This window comes from Muntiacus reevesi, chromosome 5 (genome assembly GCF_963930625.1).
Source record: "Muntiacus reevesi chromosome 5, mMunRee1.1, whole genome shotgun sequence".
In the NCBI taxonomy this organism is placed as follows: domain Eukaryota; kingdom Metazoa; phylum Chordata; class Mammalia; order Artiodactyla; family Cervidae; genus Muntiacus; species Muntiacus reevesi.
The window spans coordinates 25,437,231-25,459,155 of NC_089253.1; the positions used below are offsets into that span (position 1 = coordinate 25,437,231).

Sequence of the window (21,925 nt, forward strand, 5' to 3'; positions counted from 1 at the left end):
TTTGTCATTAAGACAGCGGACCTTCTTCTCACTGTCCTCCTTTTCCAAAGCTGTTACATCAGAAGTGGGGAACTTGTCTCTCATTGGCTTATTTCCTTGGAGGATCGTGGCAGATTAGAAGAGATCTAAATACCATTGCCTAATTATTTTAGTTAACACATCAGAGTATTCTTTTTTTTTTTTTTAATTTTATTTGTTTATTTGGCTGCTCTGGGTCTTAGTTGTAGCATGTGGGAGCTAGCTCCCTGAGCAGGCATTGAACCTGGGCCCCCTGCACTGGGAGCTCAGAGTCCTAGCCACTGGACCACCAGGGAAGTCCCCAGAGTATTCTTGATGTGTTAATGAAATATTCATGGTGACCCATCACAGTTACCACTTGATTCATAATGTATTTTTCATCTAAAATACATTTGGGATTCTTAGCCCTAGTTTGTCTTTTTCCAAGTGGAGAAGTACTGTCTATAGGTAAACAATTCTCTCACATATTCCAAGACTTATTTTGTCTTTTTTATTCCAACTCTAAGAATAGATAATCATAAACAGAGCCTTAAGAATCCTCCTCTTCAGTTACATAGAAAATTATTTCACGAAATGAATGGCTGAAACTTTGATAGTCTAACAGGCAAATTAATTTTGGTCCATTTAAAATTTTTGTTTTGCCCTCTAAGCTGTTTTCATTTAAAAGGTAAAGAGAGGAGGATTATGTGTATACATAAAGATAAATTTTATTTTTTTGTCACGTCCCCTTTAGGCAGCTGCTGCCTTTGTGATGTTCCCTGTTCAGACAATAACGACAGTTGATTCCTGTGTTGTCCAGTTAGATTATTTGGATGGAAGACTACTTGTATCTTCGCTTACTCGATCCTTCTTGTGTGACACTGAGAGGTATGCTTACTAACCATGAGTCATTGGAAATATAGAATTTCAGAACTGGAAAGGACTTAGAAGTCATCTCGCCCAATTTCTTCAATTCAGTTATACAGATATTAATAAGGGACCAGCTCTGTGCAAGTTGATGCTAGAGAGCAGAGAGGATATAGATGAGAGTCCAGTGGGTGACTAAGGCAAATACTCCATTCTACCAAGAAGCCTGGTCTAAGTGCCATGAAGGAAGGCTGAACAAAGGCCTGTTGTTGTGTGGGAAATCAGGGAGTCTTCTTTGATTGAGTTTGTTGTTGTTGTTGAAATTGACTGTGTAGTTGTTTTTTTTTCATTTTCTTTTGCTGGAAAAGCAAGGGACTTTTTGGGAAAGGTGCCCAGGTGGAGAACAAGGATAATGGAACCCAGGAGAACTGCTCTCCCACATGGCTCAGAAGCTCAGGTTTTATGGTGATAGGGAATTTTGCTGTGTATTTAATAGAATTTTACTAAAAGGTAAAATTGGGTGAAGAATAATTGAAAACTTTGTGAAGCTGACAATTATTTAATGAAATCTCAAGGGTCGAGCCAAAAGACCTGTGAATGGCAAAGGAATGTGTTGGTGGTGGCTGTGAAATACCAGAACAGAACAGGAAATGGCTTGAAATGAGTAAATCTCGTGTATCACTGTGCTTAAGTTCCTCAGCCATTCTAACTGCATAGAAATATTCACTGCCTCCCACCCTGCCTTTTCCCTTCCAGTAGCCTTGGCCAGCTACCATATTCCTCTGAACCCATTCCCTCTTTTAGAAATTTATTATGGAGAATTTTGAGAACATATAAAAGAAGAGAGAATGGCTTAATAAACCCCTGTGAGTCCGCTAGCCAGCTTCAGTAACTTGATGAGGAGGTTTGGTAGGTGAAGTTTGAAGGCACAGGGGTAGGAGGGGAGAGGCTGTTCTAGTAGGAAAGTACAGCCTCTTGGGGAGCAGCGAAAAAAGAATTAGGCATATTCCAAGATGTGTCCAGCTGGCTTGAGATGGGAGTTGCTGGGGATCACATTGGTGTAAGTTTGCACCATACTGAGAGTGACAGCTCTAAATGTCACTCTAAGTACATGGGCTCTCAGATCATTTTAAGGAAGTGTACATGTGGAAAATCAGGGTTTGGAAATTGGTCCTCTTAGAATTATCCAGGATTGTAAACTTTTTATGTCTTTCTGGGGGTTCTTCTATCTTGTGAGAAGGTGAGGAGAGGTTGCACTTTGTTTTCTTGGGATGAGAAAGACTTGTGGAAATGAGACCAGTAATAGCAGGTTGCAGGTGTCTGGTATCAGAACCTAGGTATACAGCTGTGGAGCAAGGCTTTGAGACGCAAAGGATCCATTTACCCGGAATTAGTAGGAAGGGGGATGTACTTGGTTCTGATTTATTTCAGACTGTGGATCAGTGGTGAAGTTAGACTTACAGAACTGGACATCATCCAGTGTCACCTGTTCATTTTTACCCTAGACCTAGTGAGTAATAGAGCTTGCTTGACATCACACAGCTGGAGGAGGCAGAATAGAATCTTCTTGTCTTGACTTTGTGCTTTTTCTGTACCTCAGTCACCTCTAGTTTATCCTTTGACATTGGACCTTTTAGCCATTAAATCTACCCTTGAGATTTTGATAAAATATTAATTAACCTCACAAATTTCATAAATATTCTTCATCTGTGGTTTTTCCTGTTTACCACACAGTCCAGTTCAGAAATTTGACTAACATTCTGACAAGTGGTCAGAACACTGGACTGAGTTAACACCTTCCTGGGGTTGTTTTGAGAATGTAGTGAAATGGTATAAAGAGCTAAATAAATGGAGGTTTATTTTTATATCTGTGCAGTATAGTTGCTAATTCCCATTTCACAGGATTGTGACTAGAGTTGGTTACGAGGATAGCCAACTGCAAAAATAACATGTTTTAGAAATGCCTTCTTCATTAGCTAGAATTCAGTTTGGGGGAACATGGATAGTACAATAATTAAAATCTTTTATTTATGTTAAAGTTTTGTTTGTTTCCACCTATGTTCCTTTCGAAACAAACATTTTTTTTGTTCAAACCAAGGCTCCTGATAACTAACCAAAGTGAGGTAGGAGGTTGCTTTTCCTGCTACTTTCTGTCAGTATTGTTAATGAGCTTTACTAGAAGAATATGGATGTGAAAGTGCTTTGAAGTGCGTACAGAGCAATAGAAGTAGTTATGGTTTCGTTAATTATTTGGGAAATAAAATACATTTCTGGCTTATTTTAGTTAATCCTTAAAACTATTCTTCTAGTAAATTTGATGTTTTGTTTTATTCATGAAGCAAGTTAAGTGCAGGGTGTGTGCGTGGATGCTAAATCGCTTCAGTCGTGTCTGACTCTTTGCGATCCCTGTGGACTGTAGCCTGCCAGGCTCCTCCGTCCATGGGGATTCTCTAGACAAGAATACTGGAGCGGGTTGCCATACCCTTCTCCAGGGATCTTCCCTACCTAGGGATCAAAAGCCCTACCCAGGGATCGAACCAGAGTCTCTTATGTCTCCTACATTGGCAGGTGGGCTCTTTACCACTAGCACCTACTGCTCAAGTAGACACCACTACCACATACAATGTGGTGAATGCTTTGAAAACATGGCGTGGGAAGCCTGAAATTCTGCTTGTAGGAGTCAGAGAAGACTGTCAGAGGAGGAAGGATGGAGTTAGCTCGTGAAAAATAAAGGCGTGTTTGGGAAGAGCCATACTCATCTCACCCTCCATGTTCTCAGGCAGTTTTGTATGTGCTGTTCTTTTATACATCTAGTTCGTGTAATCCTAAGGGAGCGGAATGTTCCAAGGTACAGGCTTCCAGAAGGACTTAGCGTTTTGAGGGAAGAGTGAGGCGTTTATTGGGTATTTGTGACAGACGAGTGGCCTGGAGACAGGATTGGAGAGTAAATGAGTGGCCTCCACAGGGTAACTGAGAAGCAAGGTGAGCAGTCAGTAGGATTTAAGGGTGTAGGAAATGGTTTGGTAGCACTCATCTTTTAGTTTTGAAAAAGAGCCTTCACATTAACTCTGACCCCTCATTCTGTGGCTAATAAACTGAGTACTAACCTGAAGTGTTTTGCTTCCTGTAACAGAAATAGTTAATGGCAAATGAGAGTTGTAACCCTGTTTTGATCTTTCCATTCTGTTGTTCGTTCCAGTAAATTGCTAATATGAAGAAAGGGAGGATGTTGTGGTGGGGTTGTTACGGCCATGCGGATTTGCAGTGCCAGTGCTTTTGACGTGTCTGTCAGTAAACATGATTTCTCTTTTTTCGTGGGGGGTGTTAGAGAGAAATTTTGGAAAATTGGAAACAAGGAAAGAGATGGAGAGTATGGAGCTTGTTTCCTGCCGGGAAGGTGCTCTGCAGGCCAGCAGCCCCTCATATACTGTGCTCGCCCCGGCTCCAGGATGTGGGAGGTGAACTTTGATGGAGAAGTTTTAAGCACACATCAGTTTAAGAAACTCCTCTCCTCACCACCTCTTCCTGTGATTAATCCAAGGTAATGACTTGTATGTTCAGCAGAAAGTATTTGAGGAACTTACATGGGTTGGAGGTTGGGTTGAAACCTCTGACGTTCTCTGTGCAGCAAAGATTTTATCATACCTTTTAAGAGTGAAATAGAATTATTTTAAAAAGATTCAAAGAAACCTAAAAGTCTTTAATCATTTATTTTTTGTATGGTTAAAGCAAATTGAACAAGAGCAAATACAGTGAACTGGCTCTTGAATTTGTTTTATAGGCAGAAATTTTCCTTTGTATTGAAAAAGATACTTTTATATTGTGATTAAATCATTAATCATGTTTACTTCCTAGATCAGAACCTCAGTATGATCATACGATTGGATCCTCCCAGTCTTTGTCTTTCCCCAAACTCTTACATCTTAGGTAAGTTTCTCTTTTTGAGCCTTAAAAAACAAACAAAAAAAAACCTTCATCTGTTTCTTGTTCAGAGGCAGTTAGCTTTTTAAGTTTGTTTTTGTACTAAATCATTTTTAGAGAATCAGGAAACGACTGTGTAAAGTGCTATATATAAGAGGAATGAAAAAAAAGCATAGAAATACACTTCCCTTTCTGTTTTGAACTGCCCTAAACCACTTGAACACTTTATAGTTGTTGCGTCCATCTGACAATTAGAGCTCAGAGCTATAGGTACACATTCTTTCATAACCTCCCCTCCCTGGTGGAATACAACAATGAAAACTAGCCTCAGACTGAAATCTGCTGCATATGTATGCTTCTTAGCAAGCAGGTGCAAAAGTAGTTGTAGAGTTTTTTCTTGTAAACATAAAATTTCAGCTTCCTGTTCTTTAGGTGCTTTGCATGAAAGATCTGCTCAAGCTGGATCCAGCCAGCCATGTTCTGATGTCAGAGTTTAGCCAGCTTTCTAGTTGGGTTAGGTACAGAAAGGTCTACTATTAAGTGGTAGCACAGAGTGCCACTGAGAGCGGTTAGCTGCTGGGCTTGCCAGTTCTTCCAGCTCGTTCTACAAGCATGGGAGTGTCTAGTGTATGGTTTCCAGTCAGTCTGTATGTCTTGAGCTTCTCTTATTTCAGCAATAGGATATTATTTCTAATATCCCTTAGGCTAATTAACAAGATCTTTAATGCAGATTCAGGAAACATTCTGTAGAGCTCTTATGGGGTAGTCTGGAGTTTGGCTCCTGATTGAGTATTTCAAAGGCTGACTAACCTCTCTTTGAATGTAATTAAAAAAACAAAAAACAAAGCACTTGAAATGTCAACTAATTGCCCTTAACTAATGTATGTATATGTTGCACTACCTACACTGAAATATTTGGAAGTCAATTGTAAAGAGTGTAACTCTTCGATAAGTCCATAATTCATCCTGAAAGTTAACTGGAGAAAGCTAGTTATTTGCTCATAGATGAAGCATATTAAAAACTCTTTCTTTATGGCACTTATCACAGTTTATCATTACATATTCAAATATATGTGAAAGTGAAAGTGAAGTTGCTCAGTCGTGTCCGACTCTGTGACACCGTGGAAGGTAGCCTACCAGGCTCTGCTGTCCATGGGATTTTCCAGGCAAGAATACTTATGCCTATCTTATTCCTAGACATTAAGGTCCATGAGGGCTTGGTGTCTGTTTTATTTACTGTGTTTTTTTCAATGTTTGGCATAATGCCTGGCACATCATAGACACTTAAACATTTGTTGATTGTGGTGTGGGGTGTAGGGGGAAGTTCCTTACCCAAGAGTATGTTTTTTAATGGTAAGGCCACAGTCTGCGTGGTTCTCCTGGTAGTGTTAGTTTTTTGAGTTAAGCTATTTAAAGCTCCCGTTAGAGCTCCTGCCTAGCTAACAAAGCCCTGCATGATCTGGCTCTGCCTACTTCTCAGCTTAAGTAGTAATTAGTGCCACTTTGAAGCCTTTCCTGACTCCTCCAGGAAAGGCTTGCTCCTTTGCACCGTTGTCACTTTTGTTCATTTTTCCGTCACCATCCTGTCTCACTGTACTGTGCATATCCATCCCAGCACCACGCTGTTAGCTCCTTTACTGTTGGCACAGTGCTCAGCACATAGAAAGTTCTCAAATAATGACTAAATAAAAAAATCAGTAAGAGGACTTTCGGTTACTTTTTTCCTCCCATTTGTGTCATGATAACTTTCGCTGTTATACCCATGAATCCCACGAGGAAATCCCACGAGGAAGCAAATTTGTATGCTTAATTTCCTTTTGGGTACACTGATATCACTTTCCTGTTTTCAACTTAAAAAAATAAAAAAAAATTTTGTGTTTATTTACTTGGCTGTGCTGGGTCTCGGTTGTGGCGCGCAGGATCTTTGATCTGCATTGCGGGCTCTTTCGTTGCACCGTGTGAGCTCTTAGCTGTGCATGTGGGCTCTAAATCCCCGACCGGGGATTGAACCTGGGGCCCCTGCATTGGGAGTGTGGAGTCTAAGCCGCAGGACCACCAGGGAAATCCCTCCCTTCTTTAACTTTTCACACAATGTTGTTAGGCTTGTGTCACTTTTTGTTTATTATAAGGGGATGAAGGGCTGTATAAATTACAAAGTCTCAGCTCTTATGTAATTCCCCCTCCCCTGCCCCATCCCATATCTATTTTTATGGAATTTTTCCAAGCTGAGTATGAAGTTCAGTATCAAAAACATGATCCTGTGTGTCTGTATTCAAGGATCTTCTGGTCTGATTTTTTTTCCCCCTCTGGCTCCTAAAGGCAACCTTCCAATTTTAGTTTAACTATGGTTCTGACCATTTCTTTCTTCTTTGTGACAAAGGTTACTTTCCTGTAGGGACAGAGATCTGATCTCATATTGGCAAAATGTTTAATATTTGTGTGATGACCCAGTTCCTGTTAAATATCACTTTTGGTTTTGTAACCACCTGGTACCTACCATTTGTAGTGCACTTGGAGGCGTAAACTAAATAAAAGTCCCTGTTCTCAAGATCATAATTTTTGAAGAGATATAGTTTATTTCTAGAAAATGTTTAACAGCAATCAAAAGTAAGAGTTGTGAGCAATGGCTGAGGACTGTTGCGGAGGATTTCAAAGGGGAGTAAAACTGCTGCTAATCCTGAGAGGTGGTTAGGATAAGAATGTTATATATGGAGAAAGCTCTGACCAGGAACAGGAAGTAGGAATTACCAGCGGTGTATAAAAAAGCAATAGCAGCCTGGAGAGAGTAAGTGAGATATACGAACAAAGGAGTATAGTAGGAAATGAGCTAAGAGAGAGAGTGCCAGAGGACTGGAAAGGGAGGTGGGTGAAGAAGCAGTGTCCGGAGTCTAGGAAAGTGAGATTCAGGAAGGAGGGAACAATATGCAGGGTTGGCCTCTGCTTGGCACTCAAGAAGGAAAATGAAGAAGGAGGTTATTGGGTTTGGCAGCTAGAAAATCTGTGACTTTTCAAGATTGTAGATAAGTGGAATGTTCAGGATTCCAGATAACAGTGGGTGGGTCATTGAGGCTCAGTGAGGGTAGAAGTAGATTCTGTGAGGTGTGGAGAAAAAAGTCCAGATTTTGGACCCAGACTCCTTGGGATAAATTTGGACTCTTGCATATTCATGCTGAATGGCCTTTGACAAGTTATGTATCTCTCTGGGCTTCAGTTTTTCTTTTTTACAAAATAGGAATAATGCTTCTATCTTGATGAGTTGCTGCAAGGTTAGATAATACAGGTATAGCTTTTCATAAAAGAAAAAAAAAACCAAACTCCCAGAGCTGACTGGGACTTTTCAACCTTTTATTTCCCACATAAAACTAAGGACATAAAGTATTTCCCTCCCTAAAAGTAGCTCACCAGAGCAGTGAGGAATGGTAAAATGTTATGTTTAGTCTTTGTTTTAAATGGGCCCCTGTCATACTAGATATGGAAGGTTTAGATATTTTAACAAACATCAGGTAAGATATCAGCCTTTTATTTTTGTAGAAGGTATTTAGTGTATCTGAATTTCTCCCATTTTGGCATCATGTTATGTTACCGTGGGCTCTTGTCACAGACAAAAAAGAGGTGATAGGACATGATTAGCTGAATTGACTGTTGGGTTTTCTCTGTACAGGCAGATCTTGCTTTAATAGCTAATGTGAGGGTCTGAATTCAGGGAATTACATCATAAACTTCTGTTTCCAAGCAGACTAGAATTCTCTTGACCTCTTCCATGTTTTCTTGCAGTGAGCATTGTGTGCTGACTTGGACAGAAAGGGGAATTTATATTTTCATTCCTCAGAATGTTCAAGTTCTTCTTTGGAGTGAAGTCAAAGGTAATTATGTTTTTTTTTCTTATATAATTTTTAATTGCATGCTTGTGAAAGATTTAATTATTGTAGGAGGATTCTCTTGCAGTGTAAGAAGTAGAAAGTAGAAAGAAGTGACATTTCTTTTAAAGATTAACGTCATAGGTGTATTCCATTATAAGATACTTCCCAAGTATACATTTGTGAATTTATAGTTAGTTAATTTAAATAAAATTTTCATTTATTCTTAAGTATTAGCAACCATTGTTAAGGATTGAATGGGTTAATTTTCCCCTTCTGCTTCCCCTTAATCTTTATCTCTGTTAGAAACCTTGCTTTAACTCCTGTTTTGTGGCTTAATAATTCAGGGTTGACATATTGGGGAGTCCCTGAGTTAATAAATACTCTTCGTGTGCAAAAAACAGGGCAGGGGGCAGGGGAGGGGGGAGTTTGAAAAGTCCTTATGGGGACAATAGCTATTTTATGTGGCGGAGGCAAAGACTATCAGTCACTGTATTATTCAGGTTTAAACCAGAAACAAAAGAAATCTAGCATTTTTAGTATGATTGCCCAGAGATTGTATCTTGACTTACGAGTCATTTTGTACTTTGTAAAAACATAAAAAAGATAAAGGAACCATTATCTCATGATCTGATCAATATTGATTTCTGTGAATTAAGTTTCCTGAGGGTCTCCTGTGAAAACTAGTGTTTTAGATTCTTTCATGATGTTCTGCCAAGACAGGTATTTTTTTGGGAATAGTTCGTTAGTTTACATATGCGTTAAAGTCTGTTCATTGACATCAAATTTGTTACTCTCAGAAATGTGATAGTCTGGTCTCAAAAGTGCCCTTCTTTTCACAAAAAAATAGCATTTTTAAATATAGGGTTTTAGATCAGACAGGTATTCCTCTTATTCTTGATCTTTTTAGAATAGTGTCTAAAATATGATTTTCTCACTGAAATGAAAATATAAAAATAGAGGTGAAATTCAATCAAACCAAACCATATAAAATGAATATATTAAAGTAATTTCGTCCAGTCACAAAAATGGAAAAGAAATATTTGGTTAGCATCCTGCATGTTCACCCCTTTGGTTTTTGTAGATATTCAGGATGTGGCTATTTGCAAGAATGAGCTATTCTGTCTACACCTGAATGGGAAGGTCTCACATCTCTCCCTGTTGTCTGTGGAGCGCTGTGTGGAACGTCTGATAAGGAGAGGCCTGTGGAACCTGGCTGCTCGAACTTGCTGTCTTTTCCAGAATTCTGTCATTGCCAGCAGAGTGAGTCAGAGAGCTTACATGTTCATCTGGGTTGTTAAGATCATTCTAGCTTGCGGGATTATGCTACACAGTTGCTTGTATTTATTAGTTTGCAGGGGGCTTCACAGGTGGCTGAGGGGTAAAGAATCTGTCTGCCAATGTAGGAGATGTGAGTTTGACCCCTGGGTGGGGAAGAGCCCCTGGAGGAGGGCATGACAACCCACTCCAGTATTCTTGCCTGGAAAATTCCATAGACAGAGGAGCCTGGTGGGCTACGGTCCATAGGGTTGCAAAGAGCTGGACACAACTGAGCAACTGTGAACAGCACATTAGCTTACAGATTAAGCAGTAATAAATCCCCAATGGAAGCGTGACCTAGAAATCTGGAATGGGGAGTGGGGGTGAGAAAAACTACCTGTGTGTATTAGTCACTTAGTCATGTCCTACTCTTTGTGACCCCACGGCCTGTAGCTCTCCAGGCTCCTCTGTCCATGGAATTCTCCAGGCAAGAATACTGGAGTGGGTAGTCATTCCCTTCTCCAGGGGATCTTCCCGATCCAGGGATCAAACCTGGGTCTTCCACCTTACAGGCAGGTTCTTCACTATCTGAGTCATCAGGGAAGCCCCAAAATAAAATTTATCCACAAATTTATGTTAGTTTCAAGCCTTGTTTTAAGTGAAATTATTATGTGTGCAGTAACTCTTACTTAAATGCTTAATTCCTAAGAAAATTCCCATTAAGTCTTTCACTAGCTTTTAAAGCCCTTTTAAAGCACCTTTGAGGTTTTATGTTCTTTGTTAGACCTCTATCAATGTATTGGCAATTTGAAGATGAAATTTGTTCCAAATGGAAAGCTCTCCTATTGGATTTCTACTTGTCGTTTTTATTAGGGAAGAAAAACTTTAACTGTAGATAAATTGGAACACTTGAAATCTCAGCTGGACTTAACAACCTATGGTGACCTAATTTCCCAACTGGAAGAGTTGATTTTAAAATTGGAACCTTTGGATTCAGCGTGTAGCAGTAGAAGAAGCTCCATTTCATCACATGTAGGTATTTGCACTTTTCAAAGGGTTTTGCTGTACAGTGAGATGTTCTCCATTAGGTTGTCCTCACTTAACTTCCAAGGTCCCAAAACTTAGCTTCTTTCCACTGTTTATACTGGAGGGGAGGTGGCGGGTGTCAAGAGGGGCTTGCTTTTCAGCTCTTGGACAGCCCTCTGAAGCACTTCTTTATGTGTGTCTTAGAGCTGCGTTTTGTTTTGTCATTGTTTATTATATCTTGTTTGAAAATGTACATTATGTAGCCTTCAGGACAAGTTAAATTGCCCCTAGTATGTGGTTTCAGATGCTTCGTGTTAGCTTGAGTCTCAGAGCAGCTCAGAATCGTCTCGTTTAATCCTCTTCTCACTGCCAGCCTTTGTGGAGTCCGGCTAGAGAAATCTGGTCGCAGGATGCCGCAGGCACGTGAGAGGGACCTGGCTGCCAGGTGCCTAGATGTTGCTCACCGTTTTGTTCTAATAAGCCATAATTGTCATAATGACTTGTTTCTTTTAGTGTTGATTTTTTCCTTAAAAGAGCTATATCGTGTTATAAACATTTTAGTTTTTCTTTAATTCTCTTTCTTTTTAGGAAAGTTTCAGCATCTTGGACTCTGGTATTTATCGCATCATTAATAGTAGAAGAGGCAGTCAGTCAGATGAGGACTCTTGTTCCCTTCACAGCCAAACGCTCTCAGAAGATGAGAGACTTAAAGAGTTCGCCTCACATCAAGAAGAGGACCAACCAGATCATTGCTGTGGCTCCCAGGGAAGTGAAGGTGAGGAGAGGAAAGTGTTTTCATTGATTGCTGATGTGAAGCAGTTATTTTCTGTGGCTTCTTTTTTTTTTTTCTACAAGGTGTTAATAATTTTTATTAAGTTGATAGACTTTCCATCCAGACGTATTGATCTCTTCACCATTAGGGGAATGGGTTTATGTTTAGTTGGAATTTTTCCCTCTCATGTTTAAGCTAACTAAATTTGGTAAAGTTCCTAATTTTGATCTTGTATTAGAGTGCGGGAAAGGCTAAGAGAGGAAGTCATTAACCAAAAGAGTGGAACAATTTTATCCTAACTAACCGAATTATTTTTCATTAGGAATGAAAAATTACTACAGTTTTGGGGGTCATTGCCTTCACTTTTCGATGTTCAAGTATTCCTGTGGCCGAACTCTTGAGAAGAGATTAATAGAGACTCTAACCTTCCTTTATGACTATGGGGATTCAGGGTTAGTAGGAAAAAACTAAGGTACCTGTCTAAGTGTTTTTTATGTGGACCATCTTGGGCATCTTGTAAACCTGTGTTCCACTCATTTGTATTTGGGTCAGTTGTGATTTTGGCATTGAATTTTTATTTCCTTTGGTTTATTCATTTCAGAATTTCTTTAAAGATTAAAAAACTCTTCATGTGATGAGATTTTGTTTCTTTTCCCTGATTCCATTCATCCAGACAACGTTTCTCACACATCAATGACGTTTGAGACGGATAAAAGTGAAACTTTTCTCCCCTTCGGCATTCCGTTATCATTTCGTTCTCCATCTCCTCTTGTGTCTCTTCAGGCTGTCAAGGAAAGGTAAGCTCGTTAGTCTTGTCATGTAATCCTATTTCTGGTTTTACTTCTGTTGTCATATTAGGCATGTCTGTGCTGAGTATAGAAAGACATTTTAAATGACTTAAAAGGAAGTCACTAGGTTATTCCTCATATAGCCTGTTATATGAAGTTGTTAACTTCTCATTTCCATTTTGGGGAATTTAACTACCCTCAAGATTGTTAGAGTAGCTGGATATTTGAGTTATTACAAATGTGTTTCCCACCCCCACCCTCCCCCCCAGACTGAGCAAAAGTTTAAAAATCTTTTTTTGCCCTTATCCCTGATAGGAGAAGTTTCCACATATCATTAGTCATTTCTTAATCATTTCTCAGTTTGGGCTCAGAGTTGGAGATGCCTCAGAAATCTTTCTAACTACTCTGTGGGCCTGGGATTGACCATGAAAGAGAAGACTTTGTGCCAGGGCTGCTAATCTGAGTTCCACTGGATACATATTTGCTCTCCAAGAAGGATAAATGTGACAAGTTAGCAGCTGAGTTTCATGAAGAAATTCTGTGAGTAGGATGATCACATGCAGAAACAACACAGGCACAGCTGGAATTAAAGACCTTTTCTTTAGGGCTGAATCAAAGTAGTTTAGTAGATGATATGCATCCTTTTTATATTACAAAATTTATGTCGGCCTTATGTGAAATATGTAGTTTGATTAGGGAAGTTACAATAGACAGAGTCTTGTTAGTAAGTCCCCGTTCCCTTCAGAGACTAACAGGAACCTAGAGAACTCGTGCCCTGAAATTTTCATTCTTGGCAGTAATGAGACCTTTTTTGTGCTAGTTTATTGGTATTTGACTTCCAGTGTCTCCAGCTTTGTGCGGAAGACTACTGAGAAGATTGGCACCCTTCACACGAGCCCTGATCTGAAAGTGAGACAAGAACCTCGGGGTGATGAGACGTCCTGTGACGAGGATATGAGTCCAGTCACTTGCCCAAAGGAGGAAGACACTGAGTAAGTTGTTGCCAAGAAGTTTGTAAATTCTAGAGGACATAGTTGTCCGTTTGAAGAGAACCACAAAGTACATTTTTTTTAAAGGCGGCGGCGCACAGTAACTCTCCTCATTGTAGATTATGTAGCTTATAAAAATTGTCAACACTGCAAAGTAAGTATTGGAAAATTACATCAACCAAGAGCAAGTCTGTTGAGACAGATTTTTTTGTGTGTAGTGGCCGTGCTGTGCAGCATGCAGGATCTTAAGTTCCTTGACCAGATATCAAACCCATGTCCCCTGCAGTGGAAGCACAGAGTCCTAACCACTGGACCGCTAGGAAAGAATTCCCGAGACAGAATTTTATTTGAGCACCTCTTCTGTCTTTCCGCTGAACAACTTCCCTCACCTCCAGGTCTCTTCAAATGTCTAGGGTGTTAACAAAGGAGTGTTAGGATAGGCTGACCAAGGGTCAGGCCTTGTTCCGATTCTGCTTCTGACTAGCACAGTGATGTTGGTGAGTGATGCCCTCTGGCCTGTAAGACGAGCGCTTTGGCGTTGATGTCGTCGTGTAACTTCCAGTGATATGCTGGTGGCATGGCCCTTGTGTTGTGGAGTTGCAGCAGAGCTCTTGGACTGGCACAGTGCATCTTATCTTTTCTCTGGCTTTTCTCATAGTTCAGGGGATCTGGGCATTGGAAGTACACAAATTCAGCATCACCAGGGACTGGGAGAGACCCATGGGGCCAGTGTCTGTTTTTTATAAAATAAGAAATAAGGGTGATATCCTTAGAGTAACTTAGTTATGAAACCATATATATAAATATCGGGAAAAAGTACAGATAGTGCTGTGGCATCTGTATTTAAGGCAGCCCTCAGTTTGACCTGAGCCTACCTTTCCAGCCTCATTTCTAGCCACGTCCTTCTAAGCACTTGAGATTCTGGTCCTATCAGAGAACTGGGTGTGTACACCTCACTGCTTTTCTTCATGCCGTTTCTCCCCACTGCAGTATTTTCTCCCCTTGTTTCCTAAGGCAAATACTACCTCCTCGGGGAAGTTTCTCTTGATTGCCTATGCGCTGTGCTAAGTCGCTCAGTTGTGTCTGACTCTTTGTGACCCCATGGGCTGTAGCCTGCCACGATCCTCTGTCCATGGGATTCTCCAGGCAAGAATACTGGAGTGGGTTGCATGCCTTTCTCCAGGGGATCTTCCTGACCGAGGGATTGAACCCGTGTCTCTTATGTCTTCTGCAGTGGCAGGAGAGTTCTTTACCACTAGCCCCTCCTGGGAAGCCCTCTTGATTGCCTAGTCAGAGTAATTGTTCCTTTTTCTGTGCCCAGAGCACAGTGCTTATTCTGCTCTTTAGCATTTATTTTGTTCTCTTTTATAATAGAGTTTTTTTCATGCCTTTCTTTCTGACTTGAGCTTACTCATCTTGAAGCCACGGACCATTTTTTTATGCTTGTCTGTTTGCTGCGTGTAACGTTAAGTTCAATAGATACCATTTAGTGAGCACTTAGCAGTATTTACCCAAGGAAGCTCTAATCCCCTCTAACTTTTTTCATACTTTTCTAGAGGAAAAGAAGAAATAACTAGTCACCCTCCAGAAGAGGACAAGTTCCAAGAGCTCAAAATGGCAACAGCAGAAGCAATGTGAGTATTTGCCAATGAAGTTTTATAGTAAGTGAGAATGACTTTTTGAAATCATAAGTAATGGTCCTGCGATAGTATGGGGCAGAGGTACCTTCACTGCGAATTGAAATTCAAGAATTAGTGCTAAGTTAATATTTTATGTGTTGTCTTTATACAAAGATCATTTTTATTTAAAGAGTTGAAAAAAAAATATTGACAAGTGACATTTATTCAGATAAGTAATGTTGTCTCTGTTAGGCTTATTTAACATGAAACAATTTGTTTTTGGAAAACCACATAAAACATAAGTTTCATACTTGTTTGTCTTGTATAGGACCAAGCTACAGGACCCACTGGTTTTGTTTGAACCGAAGTCCTTGAGAATGGTTTTACGGGAGTGGCTTTCACAGTTAGAAAAGACAGTTGCCATGAAGGACTTTTCAGGCATTTCAGATACTGGTAGCTCATCTGTGGAATCAAACCAGGATATGCTATTGCTTGATGAGTCAAAAAAGGGAATGTTAGGTGAAGAATATGAAAAAGAAGAAAGGGACTCTTTAGGCAATGAAGAAACTATTGATCAAACAGCATGTGAATCTGTAAATAGTCTGAGGGAGCCCTTGGATGATGACCTTTTTCAAGTATGTTCTCCTTGGAATATAGCAGACAGTCTTCAGAAGGATCTGGCTGAATTGACAACATTGTGTTTGGAACTGAGTGTATTGAATTCTGAGATCAAAAGTGTGAGTGGACATGGCGACCACACTTTGCAACAGTGCTCTCTTGAAATGCTGGCTTGTCAGTTCCTAAAGAAGTACTTTTTTCTTCTGGACTTGAAAAGAGCAAAGGAGAGCATCAAGCTGAGTTACCCTGAAAGTCCTCGTGTTTGGGATACTTTTATTGAAGGATTGAAAGGTAATAATCAGATTGCCTTACTAAAGATAAAATTTGTGTAGAGGTCAATAGCATGTTGACATTTTTAAGTTTAAAGAAAAATATTTAAGTAGAATATCATCTCTTTTCTGGTCAACCATCCGTTTAGTTTTCTGCTCAATTTAATTTTGTTTTCTGTGAGATTGTTCCCTTTTTTAAGAAATTGACCTACAACTCAGTTTAGTTTTTAATAGTTTTTGTAGCTATTATAAGAAATTGGTTTTATTTTTCTCAAAGTCATTGAGAAAATGATATAGCAGTGTTGGAGAAGTTGGATTTAAGCAAAATTTCATAAATGCTGATGTGTGAAAACCAGAAAATCCCTAATGTAACTTACTGATAGATCGTATGTCCTGTTTATTAAGTACTTACATGTGCTAGATATTAACGCTAAACCCTTTTCTGGCATTGTTTCATTTCCTCCTTCCAACACTTGGAGTGGATCTTTAGTAGGTGAGGAAAGTAAGGCAGAGAGAGATCATAATAGCTGAGTAGGCTCAAGTGCTGTGATACTTCATAGTAATGCAGATAGAATAGTTTATTTCTTGTTCATATATCCACCCAGGACAGATGTTCCAAAAGATGGATTAGGGATACCAGTTCTAGAAAAAAAATTATGGAATTTGGTATATTGGTACTTATGTACTATGTATATATACTATATATATACTATGTATATATATATATATATAATAGCTTAGATATGTAATTTGGATAACACATATAAAAAGAAGGCTTTTTCAATAGTAATAGTCACTTATATGTTGGTTATCTGTTCCTTTGTCTTATTGAATATGTTTTGTCTCCCAGTTTGATTTTCAGGTTCTTAAAAGCAGAGATTGTCTCTTTTGTCTTTTTTTGTCTCTCCTGTGATGCTTTACAAATGTTGTTGGGACTTGCACGCAGTAGGTAGATGACTAGTGATTGTTGATTAATGTGTTCGTGAATTAAGTTTTTTCAGCTATGAGATGAAGGGAAAAGGGTGTGCTTTGTCTTTTAGAAATGGTGAGTTCCAGTCCTACACATATAAAGATGGAAGAAGGAGACCTTCCAACAAGATTAAAGTTATTGGAGGACTTGGTTCCTTTTGACAGTCCTTTGTTGATTGCGCATGCTACCCGGTGAGTGGTCCTATATATTGTTCATATGCATTAAAGCCCAGGCATTTTCTTGGTCTTAGTCTCTAAAGTTTTCCTCTGTCACATGTTGAGCAGCTTCTTGTTAGTATATTTATTTTCAATATGTAGATAATGTAACCAAGTTATATTATCTTACTGAAGTTGGAGACTAACGTGTTTTGTTTTTAAATGCAGATTGTATGAGAAATTTGGAGAATCAGCCCTTCGATCCTTAATCAGGTTTTACCCATCCATTTTGCCTTCAGATGTCATGCAACTTTGTCATCATAATCCTGTTCAGTTTTTGGCCTATTTAGACAGTCTGGTGAAATCAAGGCCCGAAGATCAACGGTGAGAAGGAGAGAATATTTGCAGACTGACTCTCTCTTTTTTTAAAGACTTTCCTTTCCCTTGTGGCTCAGCTGGTAAAGAATTCACCTGCAATGTGGGAGACCTGAGTTTGATCCCTGGTTTGGGAACATCCCCTGGAGAAGGTGACGGCTACCCACTCCAGCATTCTGGCCCAGAGAATTCCATGGACTATATAGTCCATGGGTTCGCAAAGAGTCGGACAGGACTGAGTGACTTTCACTTTCACTTTCTTTTGATAGAGTATTGTTTCTCTCATCTAATCAGTTGAAACATTTTTACTATTAATTGCCACGGAATTGAGGTACCTGCTGTAGAAGAGGAGGATTTTGGCAGTCATGTACCACTCGTTCATGATTCACAGTACACGTCACAAATGTGCACCTAACCACACTTGTCTTTCCTGCCTCTCCCTCAGAGATGTCAGATCAACAGTGTGAAATTAAACTCCTGCTTCAGGGCCTAGGCTAAGACTGATAAACTTCCTTGTTTTCCCTGCCAGTGAGTGGATTTTCTGCTACCTTTTTGTGATGATATCCCAGCTTTCTGTGGGTGACTGTCAGTTCCAGCTCTCTCAGCCTCTTTGGGCTGAGGCCTCTTTTCCTGTCTTTCCGTGGCATAAACACACATGTCCCTCGATTATTGAGAACGGCAACTTTCCCTTCCCCTTTTCTGATTGGCTCACATTTGATATACTGGTATTTCTTTCTTTTTTTTTTTTTCTGCTCTTTGGTGTTATCTTGAGGCTCAACTGTTCATTTAAAAGGCTATTAGATTTTCACCAGCATTTCTATACATCTTGTAGCAGAAGGTTTTTCAAGTTGTTTCGTCCACTATATTGATCCCTTAGTAACGTTTTCTTCATATCTGCACATTTTATTTTTCCTTTCTCAACACGAATATTGGTGATTTTTCTCTCCAACTTTCTCTTAGGCCATCCTTCCTTGAGTCCCTTCTACAACCAGAGTCTTTAAGGTTGGATTGGCTGCTACTGGCTGTGTCCCATGATGCTCCCCCAAGCACCAGCACTATGGATAATGAAGGAAACCCCAGGTATAAAGGAGTCATTTCTAAGCTTGGCTGCTCCTTTGGAATGGAACTAGTTTATTCACATAGAGCATCCTGGGCTTACTTTAGGAACAGCTGTGGAAGAGAGTTACCCAAATCATGTTAGTCATCAGATTGAGTGTATTGCCTAGTAGTTCTGAACATTTGTTTGAATCACAGACCCTCTGAGAATCTGATGATTCCTGTCAGAAAAATACACATTCATGGAGAATTTTGCACATGATTTCAGAGAATTAAACTTGGCCTCTGAAACTCTTTTATGGACCAACATTCAGAACTCTTGGTGGTTAAACCTGTGTTAGAGGGAAAAGTGTGTGCGTATTTGTTTGTGTGTTTTCTTCCTAGAAATTTGCCAAGGGATTTCTAGACAATACATAATCTAGGAATTTTTTTTCTTTTTTAAATTGTGAAAGTATGATAACACCTTTATAGGAGACTTGGAAAATACAGAACAAAGTTACATATAGTTCCACTGTATGTTACAATTATTTTTTAGTTGGAATGTCAATATCAAACTTGGAATAATTAATAGAATGACTAGAAAAGTAGAAGGATTTAGTAGACCTGAAAAGCACTATGAACCAATTCAACATAGTTAAGATTTATACAATTTTCACACAACAGCAGGGGACAAATTCTATTCAAGTTCCCAAAGATTATAAACCAGGAGACCCTGGAACATATTCAGGGACATAAAACAAGGTGCAAAAATTTCGTGGTCTAAAGGTATTGAAATCATAGACTCTGTTCTCTTATCACTGTGAAGTTATGTTAGAAAGCAATATCAAAAGCTATTTGAAAATAACTCACGTATTTTCAAGTGCAGTATGACATTTATCGAGAGAGATTTTGACTCAGCCATTGAAAGCCTTAATAAAGTTAAAAGACAGAAAAGACATAGATGGTGGTTGCAGAGGAGAAACATTTAATGAGAAGTTAATATAAAAATGAGAAATTAATATCAAGGATACTTCAAAAGCCCCATGTATTTGGAAATTAAATGTCCACTTTGGAATGATGAGTGTATCTGAGAATCTGTAACAAGGAAAATTAGAAAACATTTGTAACAGAACAAAAATGAAAAGAGAATTTATCAGAATTTGTTGCATGCAGCTGAAGCTGTTCAGTGCAACTAAATACAATATAGAGTCTTGAATAAGGTATTTAAAAAAACCAAAATTCATAAAAAATACACATTGATGCTTGTAATATATCAGATATATTCCTTATGTTTTCTTCCTAAAGAAACTTTTAAAAGTTCCCAAAATGCCTATCTTACTTGCCTAGAAAAAAGGTCTGAAAAGATATAAAATGACTCTCTGTGAGTGATAGAATTTTGAATTTTCTTTTGGTTTCTAAAATGTATAATTAAAAAAAATAAACAGGTATTTGTCATAGGAAAAATAGCAATTTTAATGTTTTGAAAGCCAAGTAGAAATGTTTGAAAAATATAATGATGGAAAAAATAGAATTAAACTCTATCCTTACCTATTAGCTCATGAATAAGTGTTTTTATATAGAGTTTATTTCCTATCTAATTTACTGATATTTTTTCAATTCTCAGGCCTCATTCCCACTTGTTTTCCTGGGGTTACAGTCAGCTCATCCTTCTTCTGATTAAACTTCCTGCAGATTTTACAACAAAAGAGAAAATGACTGACATCTGTAGATCTCATGGGTAAGTGAGAGTTTTCCTAGAAGCTGAAGTTAAGGTTAGAGTCATTTTAGTTAGTAACTTTGTAGTTAAGGGATTGGAGGTATATGCTTTGTCATCTTTTGTTTTTGGCTGAAGTGCTTTTTCATTTTAAGTGATAGTAAACATCTTTTTTTTGTTTTAAATTCTGAGCATATTTTATTTTGTGTGTCCATGAGACTGGTCCTTGCTTGTCCCTCTCTCCCCCTTCTGCTTAGTCGGTCACTCCAGTTCTCAGGTGTTATTTAATTAAGTACCAGGCTGTGTGACACAAGTTGTAATTGATACAGTTTCTGGGAAGGGAGAGATCAGAATGGGCTCAGTAGAACTGCTGGTGAGGGACTCAGGGAGGAGGTGAGACTTGGAGTTAAGTCCTAAGAATGGGGAGGGTTTGTATTTAAAAATGAGCCAGTTAGAGGGCAGGTCAGCTGAGACAAACAGCAAGATCAAGGCCATGAAAACTGACATGGCTTTTTATCTGTATCACTTATTAGTCAGTTATTTATAGCCCAAAGGTGTTATCTTGTGTTATCTCTGGCTTCCCCTGGATTACAGTCTTTTGGAGATAGGAGCATGCGTCTTCCTTTTCCCTCGGTGCATAATTCATAAGGTAGTAGACACTCGATGCAGATTTGTTCATTGGTAATGAGGGGTGAGACTGGCTAGGTGGTGGGTCATGAGATCATATAGGATCTTGAAAGGTGGTTAAAAGAATTTATGATCTGCAGAGACCCTTTTAAACTTTTTGGTACAAAAATGGCATGACAAATGAAGGTTTCTAGTTTCATACGCGAGGAAGATTGGAGACAAGAAATCAAGGCCAGCTAGGAACCTGGTGCAGTAATTGAGGTGTGACTGAGTTGATTCCAGGGCAACAGAAAGAGCAAAGCCAGTGGGACATTTCAAAGGAACACACAGTGAGCTCTCGGTCCCGGGTATAGGAAATGAGGGAAGGGGAAGGTCAAGGAGAACTGCCAAAGCGTGCATGTTTGAGGAAGAAATACACTCGTTTTGTATTGAACCTTAAAGTTTATGAAGTATGTGAGCGTAAACGTCTCATGGTTGGGGCTCGGCCTTGAGTGTGTGCTTAGTCGCTCAGTTGTGTCCGACTGTTTCTGATCCCATGGACCATAGCCCGCCAGGCTCCTCTGTCTGGGATTTCCCAGGCAGTATTACTGGAATGGGTTGCCATTTTCTCCCCTGGGGGTTCTTCCCAACCCAGGGATTAAACCCAAGTCTCCTGCATTGCAGGCAGATTCTTTACTGTCTGAGCCACCAGGGAATTAGTATTTATCACTAATTTTAATTTTCTTTTTTTCATAAGTGCTCTAGTTTCTGAGGGAATGAAAGTATTCTAAAAATATTTTATCACGCTGTCCAGTATGGTAGTCACTAGTCACATGTGACCATTAAATCCTTGAAATATGTATTGGTCAACTGAAGAACTGGCTTTTAAATTTTATTTAATTTAAATGTAAATAGGGACTTCTCTGGCAGTCCAGTGGATGAGACTGTTTCCAAGGTGCGGGGAGCATGGGAACCATCACTAGTTGGGAAACTAAGATCCCACATGCCTCATGGCACAGCCAAAAGTAAATAAATGTAAATAGCCACACATGGCTAATATTACTGTGTTGGACAGCAGAATGCCATG

General features: G+C 39.3%; 1 protein-coding gene across 2 annotated transcripts in view; it reads left to right on the forward strand.

Moving 5' to 3' along the window:
* HPS5 (HPS5 biogenesis of lysosomal organelles complex 2 subunit 2) overlaps positions 1-21,925 on the forward strand; it is a 41,644-nt gene that overhangs the window by 11,287 nt on the left and 8,432 nt on the right. For both annotated transcript variants that reach the window (XM_065937279.1, XM_065937277.1), the window contains 15 exons: positions 752-885; positions 4,193-4,405; positions 4,720-4,791; positions 8,560-8,648; positions 9,727-9,905; positions 10,776-10,934; positions 11,517-11,703; positions 12,374-12,497; positions 13,331-13,480; positions 15,034-15,111; positions 15,425-16,005; positions 17,024-17,144; positions 17,337-17,492; positions 18,444-18,563; positions 20,143-20,256. In XM_065937279.1, coding sequence (XP_065793351.1) covers positions 752-885; positions 4,193-4,405; positions 4,720-4,791; positions 8,560-8,648; positions 9,727-9,905; positions 10,776-10,934; positions 11,517-11,703; positions 12,374-12,497; positions 13,331-13,480; positions 15,034-15,111; positions 15,425-16,005; positions 17,024-17,144; positions 17,337-17,492; positions 18,444-18,563; positions 20,143-20,256 — 2,477 coding nt within the window. The remainder of the gene's footprint in view (positions 1-751; positions 886-4,192; positions 4,406-4,719; positions 4,792-8,559; positions 8,649-9,726; positions 9,906-10,775; positions 10,935-11,516; positions 11,704-12,373; positions 12,498-13,330; positions 13,481-15,033; positions 15,112-15,424; positions 16,006-17,023; positions 17,145-17,336; positions 17,493-18,443; positions 18,564-20,142; positions 20,257-21,925) is intronic.